This window comes from Plecotus auritus (genome assembly GCF_963455305.1).
Source record: "Plecotus auritus genome assembly, chromosome: 3".
Taxonomy (NCBI): Eukaryota; Metazoa; Chordata; class Mammalia; order Chiroptera; family Vespertilionidae; genus Plecotus; species Plecotus auritus.
Window position 1 is genome coordinate 114,226,991 of NC_137772.1, and position 23,590 is coordinate 114,250,580.

Consider the following 23,590-nt stretch of genomic DNA (forward strand, 5'->3'; position numbering starts at 1 on the left):
GCTGACAGCATTATCCACATGGGGAAAATGAAGTAAGAACACCAAGAGATGACAGGCTTTTAGAGTGCTCGTGGCTATGGTGATCATATTCTAGCGCAAGCATCCCTAGAAGCAGGAGGGAAGGGTGAACTAAAAGCAAAATGCAAGCCTTGATTGAGCCACTCATGCTTCTGGGTACTAAGGATATGTCTTCACTATGTATTTAAATAACGGTCTAAAGTTTAAAAGGACCCCAAACTGGCCTTATGGTCAGGCTAATGTGTAACTTACTTAAAATGTTTCCTTTGATTTTTTTTTTTTCTCCATCTTGTATTTTATAGCCAGGGCCTGAACGTTCTCGACGATTTTTTGTCCACCAGTGGGAGCTTTCTCTTAATCTTCGCTCCTCCAGCCGCCCTGCCTCTCCTTCTTCTGACTACCTCCGACAGGTAGCAGGCCTGGAAATTGACAAAGCTGTGTTTCTTCTTAAGCCTCTGCTCACTTCACCTACACAAATGCCACCTGGCCCCAGGGATGTTGCAGAGCTCTGAACTTTGCTTGTCTCCTATAGGAATCCAGTTTTTTGTGTGTTTTGTTTGTTTGTTTGTTTGTGTGTGTGTGTGTGTGTGTGTGTGTGTGTGTGTGTGTGTCTGTTGTGCAACAATCTGTTTTACATTTGGGGTTTGTAAGCATAAACTAAGTTTAAGAGGCTACTAGCTTTCATTGCATCAAGTTCTTTTGACGTAAACCCACTTTTATTATATTTCAACTATATCAAAAAATTATAACTATTTTTCAGCCATTAGCTTTTTTAACTCCAAATGTCTTTATATTAATATGTGTTACAAAATATGAACTACAGTGTAATTAAATCTTTTAAATGGAGTGGTGAATATGCAGTGTCTTGGGTGCCTCATGAATTGTGATCATTTAAGGAATGAACCCTGCTATGTCCTACAGTGGACCTAAAACAGCTATACAGTAGTTTACAGAGAACATAGGGTCTCTTTGCCTTTCCTATTTGTTTCCTATTCTCGTGCCTATAGCAGATCATGGAGTATATGTGTGGCAGAAAAAGTATAAAGCCAGGGATTGCTATGTTGTCACTGTTTCCTAAGAATAGGAAGAAGGAAACCATCTGTTTTTTATGCCAGAAACAAATAGAACTTCTTTTGGGGGGATGCTTGTCAGTATTATCGCATCACTGAGAACTGAATGTGACAAATGCTTTTGCAGGCCGGCAGCTCTGAACTGTTTTTGCTGATTATAGGATGTAATGACAGTGCTGGTTTCTGGTGCAAGAAAAGGGCTTGCTTAGTTTCCCAGCCTCATATTTGACATCTGGTCCATGCCCTCACTTACCTGTTACAAAATGAATGAAGCTGTTAAACAATCTGCTCACCTCTGTCTGCTGTCTATCTGTTCCAAGACTCAGCTCTCCTAAAGACTTTAATCTGAAGAAAGTTTAACTTAAGCCACTTGTTATTCTCAACCACTATAATGCTATAGCATTAAAGAGCAAATAGCAACAATTCTTGAAAATCTCCTTAACTTAAATCAAAAAATATAACTCACTTTTCAGTTCCAGCTAAACCTTAGAGAATTGTTTGCCCATTTTTACATAAAGTTAGTTTTCTCCTACAGTGCTTCTCTTGTTGGTTCCTTCTAGCCCAGGGCATGCCATTGCTCAGGCCAGTGATTACCTCACACATGGCTTTGTGTTTGTCCATGCAAACCAATTTCTAACCAGAGTTATTGGTGTCCCCAAGACAACTGCTTCTGGTGTGCTGTAAGTCAGAATTAGAGTCAGGCTCCTCACACTTGGCAGGCAGAACCTACTCCACATAGTTTATGAGAGAAGTGTCACACACATTAGGTGTCTTGGCCATCTCCACATGAAAGGGTAACCTGGGCATGGAGTCTCTAAAGGACTGCCAGCAAGACCTCTTTCCCTGGGGACAGACTTGAAGTTAGGTTTCCTAGCAGGAAGGTTTACAATGGAAACTTGATAGTTTCTTCCTGTTACTTCAATATTGTTAGGAAAAGGATTGAGTAGATTGGGGTTTTTATCTTGTTTCAACCTATAAAAAAAAAATCCTGTGGAATAGAAACATATTCTGACTACCCAAGACTAAACTGAGCAACTTGTCTATATGCTACAGGTGTTAGCCTCCTACAGCTGTGTCTAAGATGCCCAACCCAGTCTGGAAGGCTTTGGTGTTAGTGCCTTGGTGGAACACAAAATCAACAATGAGAATAGGCTGAGAAGGGGTCTTTCAGATAAAGCTCAGGAATATTTTATGTATGTGACAGGGCTTATGAGTGAAGTATTAATAATGAGGAAGAAAGTTATCTGTTAGCCAAGTAGAGAGTCAGCCTTTGCAAGAACGAGCTTTCTAAATGAGGAAATAACTTCACAAGCCTCCAGACCCTTGAATCATGCTGTCAACAGTCTGACATCTGCTGTTTGAATGGGCAACATTCCTCTCAAGTTCTCTATATGTAATTTGAGTCACCAGGATATAGGCCCTTCTTACTTTCTTCTGTATTTGCATTCATTCTAACTTCCCACCTCCCCATTCCACAACACTGTATATTCCAAAAAGACCTGAAAGACTATGCTCTTCCTTAATGGATTTAATTGCTCCTGCCTCTGCTGATTGCTTTATGTGGACATTGACACCTGTGTTTCTTACCACCTTGTTTCTTTGTCTGTACACTGTGTGGGCATGGTTTGCTGTTGCACCCTGTATTCACTTTATACCTTTCAAAGAGTTTTTTCCTGTCTTCTTAATTTATTTATTTTTTCCTTCTCATTTCCCTTCATTCTGGTCATTTTATAATCTCCAACCAATAGAAGTATATAAAGATGTACACGGGTGGAGTGAGCTCATTGGCTGAGCAGATAGCCAATCAGCTTCAAAGGAAAGAACAGCCCAAAACCCTTCTAGACAAGAAGGAACTGGTAAGATATATACTAAGGACACTGTCTCTAGATATAACACAGCTATAGTAAACACACCTCCTTCATTCTAAGTAGTGTAGTAACATACAGTATGTGCCAAATGGTAATTTTTTCGAGGTTGTCTGAATTTTGTAGCTGAATTCCTAGGACGGTGATAGTTGTTTTAATTAGAATGTTGTGTGGGAAAGCATATGTAATATCTCTAAAAGTGATTGCTCTAGAGTCCAGGGGACCCACATCCATGTAGAACTACATGAACACTTAATATATATTTTTATGTTACCTTCAAAAACAGTTGTGTCAAAATAACTTGGTTTGATTTTTATAAAATTCTGTGAAACAGACTCAGGTTTTCTCTTGGCTTGAATCACATGGATTCAGAATCCACTGGTGCTGCGTGCTATGTGGAACACATGGGACAGTTACTGTAGTAATGCAGATTCTTTGGGAGAGCTAGGAGCAAAGTGAGCATCTTAGTCAGACTCAGAAGAAAATCCCTTGGTGAGGGTTTCACCTAAGAAAGGGTCATGCACCTCCTGGAGACATTGCCCTGACATGTGTGCCCCACACCCCTTTATAGGGCTCAGTAAAGAAGGAGTTTCCACAGAATTTGGGAGGCAGCGACACGTGCTATTTTTGCCAGAAGCGGGTCTACGTGATGGAGAGACTGAGTGCCGAGGGCAAGTTCTTCCATCGGAGCTGCTTCAAATGCGAGTACTGTGCCACCACGCTGCGCCTCTCGGCCTATGCCTATGACATCGAGGACGGTGAGTCTGTTTTACTTGAGGCCATACTTAGAAACTGAACTTAGGGCCCTTTTTTCCATTTGAGCAGATCTTATGGCCTCTTATTATACTCTTATGTATACATTTTATCATTCTGCCTCTCCTACCCCTTCTTATCCGTCTCCCTCTAGTCTTTGTTTTTTTCTCTAAAACTCTTATAAATAGTTCCCCAAAGTCATCAGGCTTATCATAGCATTACTATGATGATGGTAATGAAAATGGCATGCACTTACTTAAATCACTTTCCTGGTTTTACAGACACTTGCTTTCTTACCTCATGGTGAGATCTTAATATATAAAGGACATGATGCAGATAAGTCTTTTTTGTCTCTACTTTAGATAAGGGAAATCACAGGCCTATAAAAGTCACATTTCTTGCCTAAGGTCAATGACAACAAGTTGAAACCAGATCCCATGCCCCTGAGTTCTCAGACTTTTGCCTCCTGAAGATGACAGAATTGTGCCCACTGTTCCCACCTCTCTGTAGCCTAGCATCTATCTGCTGAATTGAGGACTCATGGCACAGCACTGAAACCTCATTTACTGTGGTGTTCAAGTCTTGGCCTTTTGTGATAGTTAAAAGTCCTTGATAGGGCAGAAGATAGAAAATTATCCAAACAGAAAACAATGCCTGATAGATACAGATAACATTGCCTGCCATCTGAGACCCTTTAAGGTTAATCAAGAAAGGTCACACTGATGATCCTACATCCCTGTCTGCAAGATGGTGTAGGAACTTCATGAAAGGTAGTCTTACTGATTCAAAAGGAATGAAAAGCCCTAGATTAATAGGAGAGGGAAGTCAGTCCTCATAGGGGTGACATTAAGTCCATTACACGAATAAGTGTTTTCAGGCGATACAGGATACAGGAGAGGGACACCATGCAATTAGGAAATAGTTACTTCAGTCATCCAGACTCTCCTCCTAGTGAATAAATAGGCTGTCAAACCATCAGAAGCAACCAGAAAGGAGCCAAAGTGGTGAACTGAGAAAAGTTAATTTACCATTAGGACACCTGTTCCTTTTGTTATATTAGTGAAATGCACCACCCAGGGAGGAAAAAAACTAAGACAGTTGTCTAGATAAGGAAAGTATGGTATCAGGTAATGTATTTTCTGTTCCACTGTTCCTGCACACCTGCTCTTTGAATAACAACTTTGATCTCCAAGGTTTGGGGTTGGTGGATGAAGCTCACTCAATGCCTTTTTAACTGTCCTCATTGCTTGGATTATTTTAGCCTTTTACTGTAATATTATTTACTGCCTTGAAAGAACCCTAAAAAGTCCAGCCAGTTGGTCCACAGGTATTTTTGACCATAGGCTATGGGTTCATTGTTGCCACATTTTCTTGAGGACACAACTAAAGTGTGAAATTACTTTAAGGAGCTTATATTCTGATTGGAATGATAAGACAAGGGCAAGTGAAGCAACAACAAACAATGAGAGAATATATTATTAAGGGCAGAATTATGTAGTATGGATTATAACGTTGTAGAAGTTCAGAGGAGGGAGGAATCTATGAAGCTCAATATTCATTAGGAATGACTGAACTGACCTCAGGCTCAATTCAGAGAGTAGAGGGAAGAAATGGCATATGAGGCAAGGGGATGAAAGGAGCTCAGTGAGAATGACTGTGATGTGGGGACAGGACGAGTCCGGCCAGCCTGGCAAGTGCATTGCTCTTGACACTGAAGCAGGAAAGACAGTGGGTCTAAACCAGCTCCCCAAATTTTAACCCTGAAGAACTTTTTATCAGCTCCATCAGCTCAGCCTCTCCACAAAGGATAGGTGAACGAGAGGAAAAAATGGAACTTTAGGGATCCTAAAATTTTAACCTGGTCTCCAACCAAATTACTGTGTGATTCAAACTCTAACTCTATCTGAGCCTCAGATAAGAAAAGAAAAGCTGGGGAAGTTGTGGCTCAGGACAAAAGAAATTACCCAGGCGCTGTGCTGGGCCTTTAACGTATATCAGGTCATTTCATCTTTATACAACCCCAGAAAGTGGCTAGTTTTATTATTGTAATTTTACAAATCAGGAAACTGAGTTCAGAGAAGTTAAAAGTTGCTTGTTCATATTCACACAACTAGTAGGTGCTGGTTTGCACTAAATGGTCTCTGAGGTCCCTTTCTATTCAGATGTTCTGGGATTGGTAACTCTGGGTGGATGTCATCTCCAGACTGGTAAATTGAGAACTATATACTTCAAAAAATTTTGCGTGTTTTACCCTTGTCCCTGTTTATTCTTCCTTCAGCTCTTTTAAAAGGATACAGACTGCCCTAAAAGTAAGCTATGCTTCCTCTTGCCAAATACTAGCTTATATTTTACTGCTGACAACTCTGAAGACAAGAACTCCCAGTCCAACAGTATTTGCAAGTCTTTCCCTGTCATCTTGAGGAGAGAAAAACACATGCTGCCTGCTGAAGTGGTCTATGAAGGGCCACCCTTAGTAGGCATAAGCCTGAAATAGTCTGCGCTCTCCATCACTGCCCATCCTACCCTGACCACCACTGCATCTGCCACCTTGACTGCTGGTCTCTGTGGCTCCACCGTTGCCCCCTACAGTGTGCTTTCATAAAGCAATCTGGGGGGTGTACTAGTAAGTCAGATCTTACCAATCTCCTGCTTTGTTCCCTTCCTATCTGCTGCAGTACCAACAATCTTCACAGGCTTAGAGCTTCACTTGTCTGTCCCAGCCTGTATCTCCAGTCTCTCAGCTGTTAGCTGTACCCTGGCTCATTGTATTCCTCCCACACTGGTCTCTTTTTCATTCTCTAAACATGGTTAGCCATTGCTACCTAAGGACTTTGCACTAGCTGTCTCCGCTCCTGGAATGTACTTCCCCATATCTTCTCAGGGTGGGCTTCTTGTCATTCACATTCCCGCTTACTGTACTCCAAGCATGTCAAACTCAAAGGCTAACACAGGCCAAATAAACAAGGTTTAGGTTTTTGTGGGCCACAAAAAAACAAAAGCTTCAATTTTCATAGAAACATGGGTTTATTTCGATAGAGACATGCTGAATACAAAGGGCTGAAATAAATGGGTAATTGTTAACATAAAATAATAGAACATTTTAGTAAAATATTTTTAACATTAACTTATCAGACACTGAATAACTGCACAAATTAATAAGCATAACGCAAATAAACCTATTTTTCTTGTTCTCCAAAAGGGAAATATTTCCTGTTGCACACACCAAACAAGTCAGTATAAGACTAATGACATGGCAATTGGCTACTAAAATATTCGCTGCTAGTATTAGTGGAGAGAAATGGTGCACCTGCGCATAAAGGAAATGAATGCAACATGATTATAATAATCAGTCATTGGCGAATGTTGTAGTTCGTTATTAATAACTAGTGGCCCGGTGCACGAAATTCGTGCGGGGGGGCGGGGAGAGGGGTGTCCCTCAGCCCGGTCTGCACCCTCTCCAATCTGGGACCCCTCAGGGGATGTTTGACTACATGGACTATTTGGATTTTGAATTCCACATAGTCCATGTACCATATTTGATTTTACAGTTTGAAAAAGTCTTCATCCAGAATTTCTGCCTTAACTATACGGTCAATGTCATCTTCTGTTCATAATTTGGATTTACTATCTAATATAAATAATATATGAGCATGAGACAGTCTGTGTTTCTGAAATTCAATGACATGAATTTTAGCTATAACTTTACCAAATAAATGGAATTTACATATATCATTTAAAAGAGCATTCAGCTTAATATTAAAAACTCTGGCTACCAAGTCAGGTCTGTTTTCAACTTTTTGCCAGCATTGTAAATTGTTTGTAATATTTGCCCATTTGAGGTTGCATGTCATGGTTATGAATAAATCAGGCTTGCCATACTTCATTACCATTTCCATACCATCCTGATATTACTGCTGCATATTTCTGGGACTACCCTCAAAAGATGATGGAAGTATTATCATTTTACCAATCAGCACATTGTCATTTTCAGATCTAGATGTGAAATAATCCATCAAACCACTATATTTTTCAACTCTCAACTTAGATTGGTTTGCTTTAATGAAATTTATCAGATTGGCCTCCATATTTGAATATGAATCCACAATAAACTGTTGAGTTAATTTTCCTGCATTTAAAATAGTATTGAACATGTCCTGCACAGATAGATGAAATCCATAATACTGCATTGTGTGACTTGTGTTCTTACCTTTTGCCTAGTATTATTGTCGATTACACTGTCGTCTCTGAGTCTTAATGCAATATCTGTTCCCCAGCCTTTTTCACCATGTGGAAACAGAATAGGATATGTCATTGCATCTAATGTAGGAAACAGGATACTGATTTGTTTCATTTTAGTGGCACTCAGATTATTGGGATCTGGTTTACAATGAATGAGCAAGTCCCTTTCAAGAGGAGGTTCTCCATCTTTGTTTCTGAATATGACAGCAACCTCGGTTACACGGGGAAAATTATATCTACCTGGATCACTGTTACGATTGTATTTAATCGCCATTGTTACTTCCGTGGTAACAATACCTTTTGCTGCTGCTTCAGATTGGGCTTCCTTTTCTACCTCATGTAGCATCTTGTACGATTTTGTTAATTTGTTTATTTCATGCATGAGGTTGTTGATGTTGATCATGAGTCTTTCTGAGCAGCCCTGGTTTTCTGGCATTGTTAATCTTTTACTTGTCATTTTGGCCATTTCTAAAATACAGAGTTGAACAAACTTCTGAGAAACACCATCCGAAAGATGTAAAGTTCCAGTACGGTGATAAACTTGTCTGTGTATTCTAAAACAGTATGGCCCATATTCTGATGGCGATGCAATATTTGCACCCATTGAAGCAAAAGCAAAAGTACTATTTATGGAATGAATATTTTCCATGAAATTTTTACTGTCAGAATCTTCGTTTGTCATTAATCTTTTTAAATATGCCGGGTATTCTGGAAAATGTATATCATTTGGACAAACTTTACCTTTGCTACAACATCGAGTAAATTTTCCATCAGATGGTCTTTCATCAGAGAAATTTAGTGATAGGCAAAATTGACATGTAAGAGTCATTCCACTACAACTATGTTCAAGAATTGCATCCTCATGTACTCCATTTTCGCTGAGAAGGCAGTTCCTACCAGTATTGGTAGTACTTGTTGATGACTGTTCTTTAGACATACTCTGTTGTCGCCTCTGTCTTCTTTCAGCTTCAGAGGCACGTTGGTCTTCAGACATTTTCTGTTGATGACGCTGGTTTCTTTTGACTGCAGAGCTACGTTGTGTCAGTAGTTGCTCTTTAGACATATTCCCACCTCCCTGCTGTCAGAGTCTGGGATTCACGTGAATGAGAGTCCTGGCTGTCAGGTCGCTGAGAGCTGGCTGATTCTGGCTGATTCTGTGGGGGATAGGACTCCCTCCTTCCTGCTGTCAGAGTCTGGGCCGGCGCCCACAGGGACACAGCATCAAGTCCGCCTGCACTGGGAGAGCCAGAGTCAAGTCCCCACCCACTTGCATGTGCTTCAAAATCCCCCGAGATCCAGACCTGCCTGTGCCCATGCAGATGGACACAACATCACGCTGCACAGAGGCGCGGGACCCTCCGTGGAGCTGCCTCCATGGTACACGGGGCTGAGGGAACTCCAGTGGAAGTGGCGCAGAGCAGCAGCTGGGACCCGCCCCTCAACGGGGCTGAGGGAACTCCGGCAGAAGCCACGCCCCCTGGTGCAGCCACGGGAGCCCTAGTGGCAGGTGCGCAGAGCGGTCACTGGACCTCCTGCCCCCGCCTTCCCCCGCGGGGCCACGGGAACTGTGGCGGCAGGCATGTGGAGCAGCCGGCTCCGCCCCCACTGTGCACACCACCATCTTGTGATGGCATTACAGCATGTTGATTAATTTGCATATTACCTCTTTATTATATAGGATTATGTATAACGGGATATTGTAAAAATTAAGTTACAAAATTTTTATTAAAACGTGCTTACATACCATTATATTTGCTGGGCTGTAAAAATATTCATTGTGGGCCGCATGCGGCCCATGGGCCGAGTTTGACATGCTTGCTGTACTCCCTCCTCAGAGTAGCATTTGCAGACCTCCTGATCTACAGTATTCACTACTACCTGCTACTTATTCACATGTCACCTCTCCATCCAAGCAGAGACTAGTCTGTCTTCTTTTTAAAAAATATATTTTTTTATTGATTTCAGGTGGAGGGGAGAGGGAGAGAGAGATAGAAACATCAATGATGAAAGAGAATCATTGATCTGCTGCCTCCTGCACACCCCTACTGTGGATCGAGCCTGTAAATTGGGCATGTGCCCTGACCAGGAATCAAATGGGGACCTCTGGGTCCCTAGATCAACACTCAACCACTGTGCTACATTAGCTGGGCTAGTCTGTCTTCTTGACTGGAGCATTCTCAGTGTTTATATTATTACCTGTCATATAATAGCACTCAGTATGTTGTTGAATGAATGAATGCATGGCCCAGTTTACTTTTAGCCATCTCTTCTCTACACTTTCCTCTTCCAGTAACTTCTGTATTTAATTACTAAGATTCCTTAATTTATTTAGACCATGTAAAATCAGTGACTTGACTGAGTCAACCATAATGTGTAGTTTGTTTATAACATTAGCATAGTTGTATTTTTTAACTGAGATAGTCATCCTAATATATAAAAACCCTGGCTCGTAACAACCAAGGCTCGACCAACCGGAAGTCAGTCCTGTGGTCAGTGCTGGGTTGCCACGGCAACCCGGCACTGCCTGCTTCCACTGCAGACACGGTGCCCCAGCAATGACTGCTGAGGGGGCTGTGAATCAGGGCCAGAGAGAGGCCTGAAGAGAGAAGCAGGAACTGATCTGTTGCCTCTGAGGCAGCTTTTGACCAGCACTTGCCTCTCTCTTTCTCTCCCAGTCTGGCCAGCAGCCGTGCCTCCATTTCGCTCCAGGCCTCCACCGTTGATAGGCCCAGAGACGCTGACTGGTATAGGAACTGACAAATCAGAACCAAAAGTGGGTGCTGTGAAGAACCAATGGCTGCCTAGAAGGCAGAGCTTCTAACTCTGACTGGCATAGACACTGACCAATCAGAACCAAATGTGGGTGCTGTCAGTAGCCAATGGCTGCCTAGGAGGCAGAGCTTCTGACTCTAATTGGCATAGAAACCTACCAATCAGAACCAAATCTGGGTGCTGTGGGGAGCCAATGGCTGCCTAGGAGGTGGAGCTTTTGACGCTGACTGGCATAAAAACTGACAATTCAGAACCAAATTGTCCAGCAGAAGAGGGCAGTTGGGGGCAAGATCAGGCCTGCAGGGAAGGGCCGTTGGGGGCGAGATCAGGCCAGCAGAGGAGGGCAGTTGGGGGCAACCAGGCCAGGAGGGGAGGGCAGTTGGGGGCACAATCAGGCCAGCAGGGGAAGGCAGTTGGGGGCAACCAGGCTGGCAGGGGAAGGCAGTTAGGGGCGCAATCAGGCCAGCAGGGGAAGGCAGTTGGGGGCAACCAGGCTGGCAGGGGAAGATAGTTAGGGGCAATCAGGCAGGCAGGCAGGCAGAGGCAGTTAGGGGCAACCAGGCCAGCAAGGGAGGGCAGTTAGGGGTGATCAGGCTGGCAGGCAGAGGCAATTAGGGGCAATCAGGCAGGTGAGCAGTTAGGAGCCAGCAGTCCCAGATTGCGAGAGGGATGTCCCCAATTGGAGAGAGTGCAGGCTGGGCTGAGGGAACCCCCCCTTCCATGCATGAATTTCATGCACTGGGCCTCTAGTCATTATATAATGGCTAGAGCCAGGCTTCTGGTCCTGTCTGAGAATTATTGAGTGCGGGACACTTTAGGCAGGTTGCTTAGCCTTTCTGTGCCTCAACTGGAGAAAGGTGGATAATAGTACCAACGTCATTGTATTTTGAGGATTAAATGAGTTATAAGGCCCCCAGCCCGGCCCCCCTCCCAGATGCAGGCCACGGGAGCCATCCAGCTGCCAAGTCTGCTGTAGTGCTCACCGGTGCCCACCAAGTCCACCACTTCGCCAGTTGACCCGCAGTGGCAGCTGCGGTGTAGGGGGCAGCTCACACTCTCCCGCAGTTCCGCCTGGGGCATCTTCACTCACCTAGCACTGTGGAGAGGTGCAAGGAGAGGGTGCCTGTGGAAGGAGGCACCTGTGGGGCTGTGCAGGGATTAGCACTGGCTCTTGGAGCTGCGGGGTCCCCTGCAAGCCAAAGTCCCCAGGGCCCCAGTCCAGCGGCCTGCCTGGGCAGCGCAATTGCAAAACTGAGTGCCTGTGGCTGGTGTTATACCCTTCCTCAAGACTACCTCACACTCTTCCTACTTGAGGACAGACTCTGGCTCGACAAGCTGACTGCACATACTGCCTTCTCATGTTTCCATAGCCAGAGACATGACCTGACACCATTGATGACCAGTCTCAGGGCCCTTGGGTGACTGGCTGGTGCACCATGGAACTTAAAGTATGGGTGGATGGAGTTCAGAGGATTGTTTGTGGGGTCACTGAAGTCACAACTTGCCAGGAGGTTGTAATAGCCTTAGTTCAAGCAATAGGTCGAACTGGAAGATACACTCTAATAGAAAAATGGAGAGATATTGAAAGACATTTGGCACCTCATGAATATCCCATCATATCCTTAAACAAATGGGGACAGTATGCCAGTGACATGCAATTTATTTTACATCGGACAGGACCATGAGTCCACTTCTCTGCTGAGTAATGTCAGGCCACCTGGTTGGTAGCCACATTGGAATCACATGGGGAGAGGGAGGTGTGTTTCTTAAAGGATGAAATAAAAACAGACAAAAAAGTAGTATATGATCCAAGCACTAATGCATTTTGTCCTTTCCTAATTACATTTTATCTTAGCCAGAATTAAAAGTGAAATGGTTTATTACAGATTGTAAAAGGAGATTGTATCCAAGCTGAAAAAATAAATAAATAAGCCATGACTGGACTTCCCTTGTAGAGGAATAAGCAGTGAACTTGCTGGTCCTTTGGCTGTGAGATGTTCCTAACAATAGCTGTAGTGTCTCTGAGTTTTGATTAAGTGCCAGAAGCTAGTAGGAAATTCTGTTTCAGAAAATGTACTGTGTATATGAATATTATTTGAAATTATGAAAGTTCATAAACTATTTTTCTAAAAGATTTATTCAGCCTGGCCAGTATGGCTCAATTGGAGCATCATCCTGTACACTGAAAGGTGGCAGGTTTGATCCCCAGTCAGGGTGAGAATGGGAGGCAACCAATCAATGTTTCTCACATCAGTATTTCTGTTTTTCAAATCAATAATTAAAAAAAAAGATTTATTCAGTGTTGCAGGGGAGTGCCAGTAAAAGAAAAACAGAAGTCAGTTACCTTGAAGGACAAGAAATATAATCAGATCACCAGGTGAAGGGAAAAAGGAAGAATGCCATTTCATCTTTATTTACTTTGAATTTTAGGTTCTCTCTCTCTCTCTCTCTCTCTCTCTCTCTCTCTCTCTCTCTCTCTCTCTCTCTCTCTTTCTCTCTCTTTCTCTCCTTTTTCTCCCCCCAACCCCCAGCTTCATTGAGATGTGACTGATAACAACATTGGGTGAGTTTAAGGTAGGTAGGCAACATGCTGTTTTGATACATTTATTAATTGTAAAATGATTACCACCATATTATTGGCTACCACCTCTATACTGTCACTTAGTTACTAATTCTTTTGTGTGGTGATAACATTGTTTATTTACATTTTCTTTATTGATTAAGGTATTACATGTGTATCCTTATCCCTCCCATTGCACCCCCACCCACCCCCACTCATGCCCTCACCCTCATGGTGTCTGTGTCCATTGGTTAGGCTTACATGCATGCATACAAGTCCTTTGGTTGATCTCTCCCCCTTACCCCTGCCCTCCCCTACCTTCCCTCTGAGATTTGTGGTCTGATTGATGCTTCTCTGTCTCTGGATCTGTTTTAGTTCATCAGTGTATGTTGTTCATTATACTCCACAAATGAGTGATATCAGGTGATATTTATCTTTCTCTGACTGGCTTATTTCGCTTACCATAATGCTCTCCAGTTCCATCCATGCTGTTGAAAATGGTAAGAATTCCTTGTTTTTTTACCACAGTGTAGTATTCCATTGTGTAGATGTACCACAGTTTTCTAATCCACTCATCTGCTGATGGGCACTTAGACTATTTCCAAATTTTAGCTATGGTAAATTGTGCCGCTGTGAACATAGGAGTGCATATATCCCTTCTGATTGGTGTTTCTAGTTTCTTGGGATATATTCCTAGGAGTGGGATCACTGGGTCAATGGAAGTTCCATTTTTAGTTTTTTATGGAAACTTCATACTGTTCTCCTCAGTGGCTGCACCAGAGTGCATTCCCACCAGCAGTGCACAAAGGGTTCCTTTTTCTCCACATCCTCCCCAGCACTTGTCATTTGTTGATTTGTTGATTTGTTGATGATAGCCATTCTTTTTTTGTGTGTATTTGGGTGCTCCTGCATTGGGTGTATATATGTTTACCAGGGTTATATCCTCTTGTTGTATCGATCCATATATTATTATGAAGTGGCCTTCCTTATCTCTTGTTATGGCCTTCACTTTGAGGTCTATTTTGTCAGATATAAGTATTGCTACACCAGCTTTTTTTTTTTTTTCACTCCCATTTGCCTGAAAGATATTTTTCCATCCCTTCACTTTCTGTTTGTGTGAGTCCCTTGTTCTGAAATGGGTCTCTTGTAGGCAGCATATATATGGGTCATGTTTTTTTTTAATCCATTCAGCCACTTGATGTCTTTTGTTTGGAGGATTTAGTCCGTTTACATTTAAAGTTATTAATTGTAGGTACTTGTTTGTAGCCATTTTTATTTTTGTGCCTGTGTTCCTTCTTCCCTTTTTATTTCTTCTTTTTACACCAGTCCCTTTAGTATTTCTTGCATTGCTGGCTTGGTAGTGATAAACTCCCTTAGCCTTTTTTTTGTCTATGAATCTCCTGATTTCCCCTTAATTTTGAATGGTAGCCTTGCTGGATAGAATATTCTTGGATTCAGTCCTTTGCTTTGCATCACTTTGTAAATTTATTTCTATTCCTTTGTGGCCTGATGTGTTTCTGTTGTGAAATCATTTGATAATCTAATGGCAGATCCCTTGTATGTCACTTTCTTTCTCTCTCTTGCAGACTTTAAGATTCCCTCTTTGTCCTGAACGTTTGCCATCTTAATTATGATGTGTCTTGGTGTGGGTCTTTTCAGGTTCATCTTATTTGGGACTCTCTGTGCTTGTGTGACTTTTTTCTTCCCCACATCGGGGAAGTTTTCTGACATTATTTCTTTAAATAAGTTTTCTAACCCTTGTTCCTCTTCCTGTTGTTCTGGCACCCCTATTATTCATATGTTGCTTTGTTTCATGTTGTCTCAAAGCTCCCATAGGCTCTCTTTTAATTTTTTTCTCCAATTGCAGTTCAGTTTGGGTGTGTTTTGCTTCCTTATCTTCTAATTTGCTAATTCAGTCCTCCACTTCTCCTAGTCTACTGTTGAAACTTTTCATGGTGTTTTTTATTGCTGCTATATTACTCTTTATTTCTTCTTGATTCTTACATAAGTTGTTGATTTTCTCATCCATCTGGCCTATAAACTGTGTGACTCTTTTTCTGACATATTGCATGCCTCTGTTTCACTTAGCTGCTTTTCTCCTGATTCCTCCTTTTCTTCCCTTTGGGGGTTTCTTTGTCTCCCCATTTTTGCTCTCACCAACAGATAGGTGTTGAGTCATGCAGTGGCTGCTCCTCAGGTGGCAGCAGCTCCTCAGGCAGCGGCTTCTCCTGTGGTCAGCGCTGCTCACAGCAGTGGTGGCTCTTTTGGCTGGCAGAGCCAGGCTGCTCACTCAGTTGCTGCTCTTCAGACGGGGGCGGGCTTCTCATGAGGCTGCTGTTCCTCGTATGGGGGCGGGCTGTGCATGGCTGCTACTCCTTGGGCAGGGGTGGGCTGCTCACGCAGCTGCTGCTCTTCAAACATGGGCAGGCCACTTGCAGCATTGCTGCTCCTCAGACAGGGGCAGGCCGCGTGAGGCTGCTGCTCCTCAGACTGGGGCGGGCTGCTTGTGGGGCTGCTGCTCCTCGGACGGGAGCAGGCCGCATGAGGTTGCCGCTCCTTGGATTGGAGCATGCTGCTCACGGGGCTGCTGCTTCTCAGATGGGGGTGGGCTGCTCATGCAGCTGCTGCTCCTGGGATGGGGGCGGGCTGCTCGCAAGGCTGTTGCTTTGGTGATAACATTTGAGATCCACTCTCTTGACTACATTCAAGTATATATGATGCAGTATTATTAGCTATAATCATCATGCTATACATTAGATCCCTAAATTTGTTAATCTTATAACTAAAACTTAACCCTTTGACCAGTATCTCACCATATCCCTCATCTCTCAAGCCCTAGCAACCACCACTCTGCTGTTTCCCTGAGTTTGTCTTTTTACATTACACATGTGATATCATATAGTATTTGTCTTTATCTGCCTTCAAGGTACATCCAAATTGTTGCAAACAATAGTGTTAGGTCGCTCAAGGAGGAACACACAAGGCCAGGATGGTGAGGGATTAAGAATTTATTCCATCATCTGCACACCTGGTGGCTGAGCCCCAGATGGCTCCATCAGTCCCAAAGACTGGGATTCAGAGATTTTTAAAGGATAATAGGCGGGCTTTTTCTGGGCAGAGAATTCTCTGTGCAGGTCCGGATTCTGGGAAAGTCCGCAGGGGAGAGATAATGGTCTTAGCAAGTGGAATGGGGTCTAAGCAATTGGAATGTCCATTGTAAAGTGGCCTAAAGGTCAGTTTCCAGGGGAGGGGTATCGATTAAATTATTTGATTAGACTTAACATTCCAGCCTTTTTGTTTTATGGAATTGGGATGAAGGTCATATCTTCTGTATTTCCTTCCTGCTGAGGGGGGACATCGAGATCACAGGGGAATGGACTTTGATAGTAGTAGGCTGGACAAGGGGTCGCAGCAGCATGATTTCCCCAAGAGACTGGTTGTTAAGGCTTGAAAATGGTCCTATTGAGTGACTTGGAAGATAAAAGCTGGTCCTGAGGTTGCCACAACATCACCTGTCTGGTTTTGCTGCTTTTCTGGGCCTGGAGCTGAAATATAACTGAGGCCTAGATGTTATCTTTAGGGAGGAAAAGATCAGGGAACTTAGTTGCCTGACTAGTTATTTGCTAGGGGAGGATAGGTTACCCTGGGGGCAAGGTTCTTATTTTCCCAGTTTTGCCCCTTGCTAGCATCCAGAGCTTTCTGGCCCATTGAGTTTCTATACCTAAACCTGGCCCATCATCCTTCCTCTGGGTGTCAAAGGGCCAATGAGGCCTGGGAATAAAAGGAGGTTTTGATGGTGCCTAAGGGTGATATTTCCTGAATGCAAGTAGGGCTTGTAACCTGGTGGAGATGAACTGTTTTATAAAATTTAATATTACTGGGGCAAAAGCTAGACGAACAAGAATTACGATAAATCGTCTGGTGGAAGGAAAGAGACATTAGTTTGGAGGGCTGAAGTCTAATATACCAAAATGAGGTTTATCTTCAAATCATTTACTCTTAAGTGTCCTGGTTTAAGGAAGACAGTGTTTTCTAGATGACTGCAAACTTCTTGGCATCTGGATTTTCTAGATGGTTGCAAACTACTGTTTTACTATCTCAGTTTCCCTATTCTGCTTGTAACCTTAATTTTCCAATTACAGCCAGCATTGCTTAGATTAACATTTATGAACACTCTCACTTTCAAGAAGCATAACTTTAACAAAGCACAAGACATTACATTAACAGTTCCAAATCTACTTTATAGATTTTCTGTAACAAAAGCTAAAATCAGGTGAACTTAAAACTTACTGAGATATTTAGATATTTATCATTTAACCCAGCAATGCTCCAAAGCTTCTAAGTTGACAAAGAAGACTTTGGGAAATTATGTGTAGGCATATGAGTCTGGAGAAAAGGCTGAGCGGGAGAGTGAACAGGCCCTACAGTCTGTTCTAGGACTGCATTTTTCAGGCCTCCAACCGCTTGGATTTAAAACTGCCACATTTTTCCTTAGAAATAACATGCTAAGGTTTGGGTTATAATGAGTTCAGCTTCTGATAGTAGCCAGACTGTTAAGCATTTGCAGTTTTAGTAAAGAAACTATTCTTTGGGAGGGGGGCGGGTAAGAAGGTGCTGAGGAAAGAGCAGTTTTTAGAGCATTAAAGAGGGTGATACTGCTTGCCTTGGAATCTAAAGGCTCAGTGAGGGGGGTCCCTTCACCATGTCATGTCATAGAGGAGTTTTGCGAGAAGACTGAAGTTGGGAACTCAGAGTGGGGAGTACCGAACGAGCCTGAGAAAGGAGAGTATTTCTTGTTTAGAGGAGGGGACAGTCATGCAGGAGATAAGGTGTTTACATTTTAAGATGAGAGACTTTTGAGACGAGAGACTTTTGTGAAGTCAGCAAGAGAGAGTGGGCAGAAGACTCAAGATGAGGGGAATTGTAGGATGTCACTCACCTAGAGAAGATTGGCCGGTGTGGGATGGAAGGAGAAGGAGAGGTTCCTGATCCGGCGTCCTCTGTGGCTGGTTTGGGAGGGTCCATAGGGAGGAATGCCTAATGGAGGCAGGCGATCACGTCACCCGAGTAGGATTCTAAGGTAAGCCCAGGTCTAGCTGCTGCTGCCTACTGCTCTCCAAGTAGCAAACTCAGGGTGATTGAAGCCAGGGCGATGGCTCCCCATCCTCATGGAACCCCCTTGCATTTTGGCACCAAGATGTTAGATTGCCGAAGGAGGAATTCACGAGGCCAGAATGGTGAGGGATTACGAATTTATTCAATCATCCACACACCCAGTGGCTGAGCTCCCAGCAGCCCCCAAAGACTGGGAGTCAGACGTTTTTAAAGGACTCTAGGCGGGCTATTTCTGGGCATAGAATTCTCTGTGCAGGTTGGGAGGAGAGAGATCATGGAATGTGGTCTCAGCAAGTAAAGTGTGGTCTCAGCAAAAGGGAATGTCCATAGTGACATGGCCTGAAAAGTCATTTCCTGGGGGAGGAATATCGATTCAATTGCTCCATCAAACCTAACAAATAGGATTTTCTTTGATTGATAATAATATTTTATTGTGTATATAATCACATCTTCTTTATCCATTCATCAATCAGTGGACACAGGTTGTTTCCATATCTTGGCTATTGTGATTAATGCTGCAGTTAATCTGGGGGTGCAGATATCTTTACAAAATCTTAACTTCTGTTTTTTTAGGTAAATACCCAGAAGTGGGATTGCTAGATCATATGAGTCTTATTTTTCATTTATTGAAGAAGCTCTATACTGTTTTCATAGTGACTTTACCAGTTTACAATCCCAACAACACTGCACAGGGGTCCCCTTTTCTTCACATTCTCACCAACACTATTTCTTTTGTTGACAGGCATTCTGACAGGTGTGAGGTGATACCTCATGGTTTTGATTTGCATTTCCCTGGTGATAACTGATGTTGAGCACCTCTTCATCTACCTGTTGGCCATTTGTATGTCTTCTTTGGAAAACTGTATATTTAGTTTCTCTGCCCATTTTTTAATTAGGTCATTAGATTTTTTGCTATTGAGTTATATTAGTTCTTTACATATTTTATATATTAACCCCTTGTCATATATATATGATTGACAAATATTTTCTCTTATTCTGATGGCTGCTTTTTCATTTTGATAATGGTTTCTTTTTCTGTCCAGAAGCTTTTTAGTTTAATGTAGTCCCACTTGTTTATTTTTTGCTTTTTTTGCTTGTGCTTTTGCTTTCGTATCCAGGAAATCCCTTCCGAAACCAATGCCAAGGAGTTTTCCCTCTGTTTTCTTCTAGGAGTTAGTTTCAGGTCTTACACTAAGTCTTTAATCCATTTTAAGTTTATTAAGTAGATTAAGATAGAGATCCAATTTTATGTTTCCACATGTGGTTATCCAGTTTTTCCAGCACCATTTATTGAAGAGACTGTTTTCCTGATTGAGTATTCTTAGCTCCCTTGTCAAATATTACTTGACTAGAGGCCCAGTGCATGAAATCCGTGCACTGGTACTGGTAGGGTCCCTAGTGCTGGCAGTGCTGGCTGGGTACTGCCTCCCTTCCCCCTGCTGCCTGCCATCACCGGCCTGCCGCTGCCACCGGCTGGGGCCTCCCTCCCCCCGGCTGGCCCACCCCTGGCCAAACTCCTGGAAGAACTCGCGGTCGAGGGGACAATTTGCATACTACCCATTTATTATATAGGATTATATATGTGTGGGCTTAGTTCTAGGCTCTTGACTCTGTTCCATTGGCCTGTGTGCCTATTTTTATGCCATAGTGTTTGATTACTATACCCATATAATGTAGTTTGAAATTGGGAATATTATGGCTCCAGCTTTGTTTTTCATTCTCAGGATTGCTTTGATTAGGGTCTTTTGTGGTTTCATACAAATTTTAAGATTTTTTTTTTCTATTACTGTGAAAAATGCCATTGGTATTTTCTTAGGGATTGCATTGAATCTGTATATTGTTTGGGGTATTATGGATATTTTAATAATATTAATTATCCTAATCTATGAATTTAGTATATCTTTCCATTTGTTTGTGTCTTCTTTAATTTCTTTAATCAGTGTCTTTTTATTTTTGGTATATAGGTCTTTCATTCCTTGGTTAGATTTATTCCTAAGTATCTTATTATTTTTGATGCTACTTAAATGAGATTGTTTTATTTCTTTTTCAGATGTTTTGTTGTTAGCATATAGAAATGCAGTAGCTTTCTGTATGTTGATTTTGTATCCTAAAACTTTACTGAATTTGTTGATTAGTCCTAGAGGTTGTTGGTGGAGTCTTTAGGATTTTATATATATAAGATCATATTATCTGCAAACAAAATCAATATTACTTATTCTTTTTCTATTTGGATGCCTTCTATTTCTTTTTATTGTCGGATTACTCTGGCTAGGACTTCCAGCACTATGTTAAATATATAAAACCCAAAGCGACCGTTACGACCGAACGACCAGAACGATCAGTTGCTGTCTTGCACACTGACCACCAGGGGGCAGCTGCTCAACGCAGGAGCTGCCCCCAGTGGTCAGTGTCCTCCCACAGTGGGAGTGCTTGCTGCTCAGCTGGCCAACCCTTCCCAGCGGCCCACCAGCCCGGCAATAGCCACTCACTCCCTCAGTAGTCCTGCAGGTCCAATCTCCAGAGAAAGGGCCAGGCGCCAACAGACAAGCGCGGCCGGCAGGATCCCAACAGTACTGCAGGCCTCCTGGAAGTTGGCCTCGGGCACTGCAGCCCCTCTTAGCACACTGCCCCCGCCCCGCCCTCCTAGACACTCCACAAGGAAGAAACAATATAAAAGCTGCCAGGTGGCTCCCGACAACCAGCACGAATGTTAGGGACACAGATCCGGGGGACGGATCTGGATCCCCTACTGCCCACTGGGAGGGCCGGTCACGTCCTGGCTCCCTCCACCCCCTGGGAACCCCATTGCCCCCTTCAGGACCCCACTGGGCCTTAAGAGTGGTGAGAGTGTGCTCCCTTGTCTTTTTCCTGATTTTAGAGGAAAAACTTTCAACTTTTCACCATTGAGCATGATGTTAGCTGTGGGCTTGTCATATATGGCCTTTATTATGTTGAGGTATGTTCCTTCTATACTGAATTTGTTAAGCATTTTTATCACAAAAAGATGTTGTATTTTGTCAAATACTTTTTTTGTAGCAATTGATATGATCATATGATTTTTATCTTTCATTATATTAATGTGGTATATCACATTTATTGATTTGCATATGTTGAATTATCCTTGCATCCCAGGAATAAACCCCCGTTTATTATGCCAAGTGATCCTTTTAATGTATTGAATTCTGTTTGTTAATATTTTGTTGAGAATTTTTGCATCTATGTTAATCAGGGATATTGGTCTATAATTTTCTTTTCTTGTAGCTACCTTATCTGGCTTTGGTTTCAGGGTAATGCTGGCATTGTAAAATGAATTTGGGAGTGTTACCTCCTGTTCAGTTTTTTGGAAGAGTTTGAGAAGGATTGTTGTTAATTCTTCTTTAAATGTTTGGTATAATTTATCAGTGAACCTATCTATCTAGTCCTAGGCTTTTCTGCTTGGGGAGGGTTTTTTGTTTGTTTGTTTGTTTTTTGTTGTTGTTTTTTTTAATATATTTTATTGATTTTTTTACAGAGAGGAAGGAAGAGTGATAGATAGTCAGAAACATCGATGAGAGAGAAACATCGACCAGCTGCCTCCTGCACACCTCCCACTGGGGATGTGCCCGCAACCAAGTTACATGCCCTTGACCGGAATCGAACCTGGGACCTTTCAGTCCGCAGGCTGACGCTCTATCCACTGAGCCAAACCGGTTTTGGCTTGGGGAGGGTTTTTATTACTGAATTTATTGATTATAGACCATTTGATATTGGTCTATTCAGATTTTCTATTTCTTCATGATTTACTCTTAGTAATAGATTGAATGTTTCTAGGAATTTATTTGTCTCTTCTAGGTTATCCAGCTTGTTAGCATATAATTAATTGTTCATAGTAGTTTCTCATGATCTTTTGTATTTCTGTGGTATCATTTGTAATATATCCTTTTTCGTTTCTGATTTTATTTAATTGAGTTCTCTGTTTTTCTGAATTAGTCTAGTTAAGGTTTGTCAGTTTTATTTCTTTTTAAAAAACAGCTCTTAGTTTTATTGATCTTTTCTATTTTTCAGGTTAGGTTCTCTTATTTTTTAATTTTGAGAATGGAAAAGTTCATTTCTTGAAAGAGCACTTTATACAAATGAGAAGAATGAGTGGGATTGCTCCTGTTTCAACAGTCTGTATAATAAGGTCTACGCTTTAATTTTCAAAAGCCGTGGCTCTTTAAGTGGGAAGAAAGAAAGTAAAAAAATGACCCTTTGTGACTAAATCACCACCAATGTCATGGGAAAAGCCAAGATCAGTGTTGTTCATCATTTTGACCATGCCCACCCTAGCAAATACATGTTACATCAGGACCCAGTAAACAAATGTAGTCACAGCTAAAAGTTGCAAGAAATAATACTTAATTCTGATTATGTACTATGCACCACTCTAATGCTTTTTATTCTATTGTATTCTTTTTCATTCTATTTATAGTCCATTTCCGGATTTTTTTGGTTTGGTTTTGCATTGTATTGTTTCTAAATGCTGATCCTAAGCCACTAAGGGGTCATAAGTTGCAGTCTGACCAGTGCTGACAAGGGGCAGCAGAGGGGTCCTGTCTGAGTTAACTAACATTCAATGCTGCCCCACCCCTGCAGCCTCCACACCTCCACCCTGCATTTGTATTCATTCTTGGTTTCCCCACAAATGTTACTCCCAGCTTTTCATGTGACCATATCTTTGTTCTGCATACACTGCCACTTTGTTTGCTGGCCCTGCCATGTAAGCCTTACATCTTTGTTCTGGGCACTGATTGGCTGATTGCTCAATGACCTTCACATATCCAAAGGATAAAGGGGAGAGGAGGGCTGAAATCAAAGTTTTACAAGAAACCTGAACCTGGAAAAGGCTAGCGTGGTGATGATGCTCATGGCTTGAGGAGATGGATAGAGAATGTGCCAAGACCAGGAAGACAAGTTCAGAATTATAGAGTTGTGCTCAATCCCCTTTCCTCTGCCTCTTGCTGCCTGCAGGTAAATTCTACTGCAAACCACACTACTGTTACCGACTCTCCAGCTCTGCACAGAGGAAAAGACCAGCAGTGACTCCTTTGTCTGGAAAGGTAATGGTAATCCATCTCTATGTGGGGAGAAGCAGCAGGCACTATGTATTTCAGTGTTGTGACAGGTCAGTGTGTAGCCAGCAGAGCCTGCTGAATGGCCACTGAATTGCCTTTCCTATG

The 23,590-nt window shown here is 42.5% G+C and overlaps 1 protein-coding gene across 22 annotated transcripts in view; it reads left to right on the forward strand.

The window, feature by feature from the left end:
• The window catches only part of MICAL3 (microtubule associated monooxygenase, calponin and LIM domain containing 3), a 294,200-nt gene that overhangs the window by 162,966 nt on the left and 107,644 nt on the right, over positions 1–23,590 (forward strand). For 14 of the 22 annotated variants that reach the window (XR_013960066.1, XM_080658695.1, XM_080658702.1 and 11 more), the window contains 4 exons: positions 321–428; positions 2,837–2,944; positions 3,525–3,711; positions 23,382–23,470. Coding sequence is in view for 21 of the 22 variants with exons in the window: in XM_080658695.1 (XP_080514821.1) it covers positions 321–428; positions 2,837–2,944; positions 3,525–3,711; positions 23,382–23,470 (492 nt within the window). In the remaining variant the exon portion in view is untranslated. The remainder of the gene's footprint in view (positions 1–320; positions 429–2,836; positions 2,945–3,524; positions 3,712–23,381; positions 23,471–23,590) is intronic. The other 8 variants (XM_080658685.1, XM_080658687.1, XM_080658688.1 and 5 more) reach the window with 3 other exon arrangements.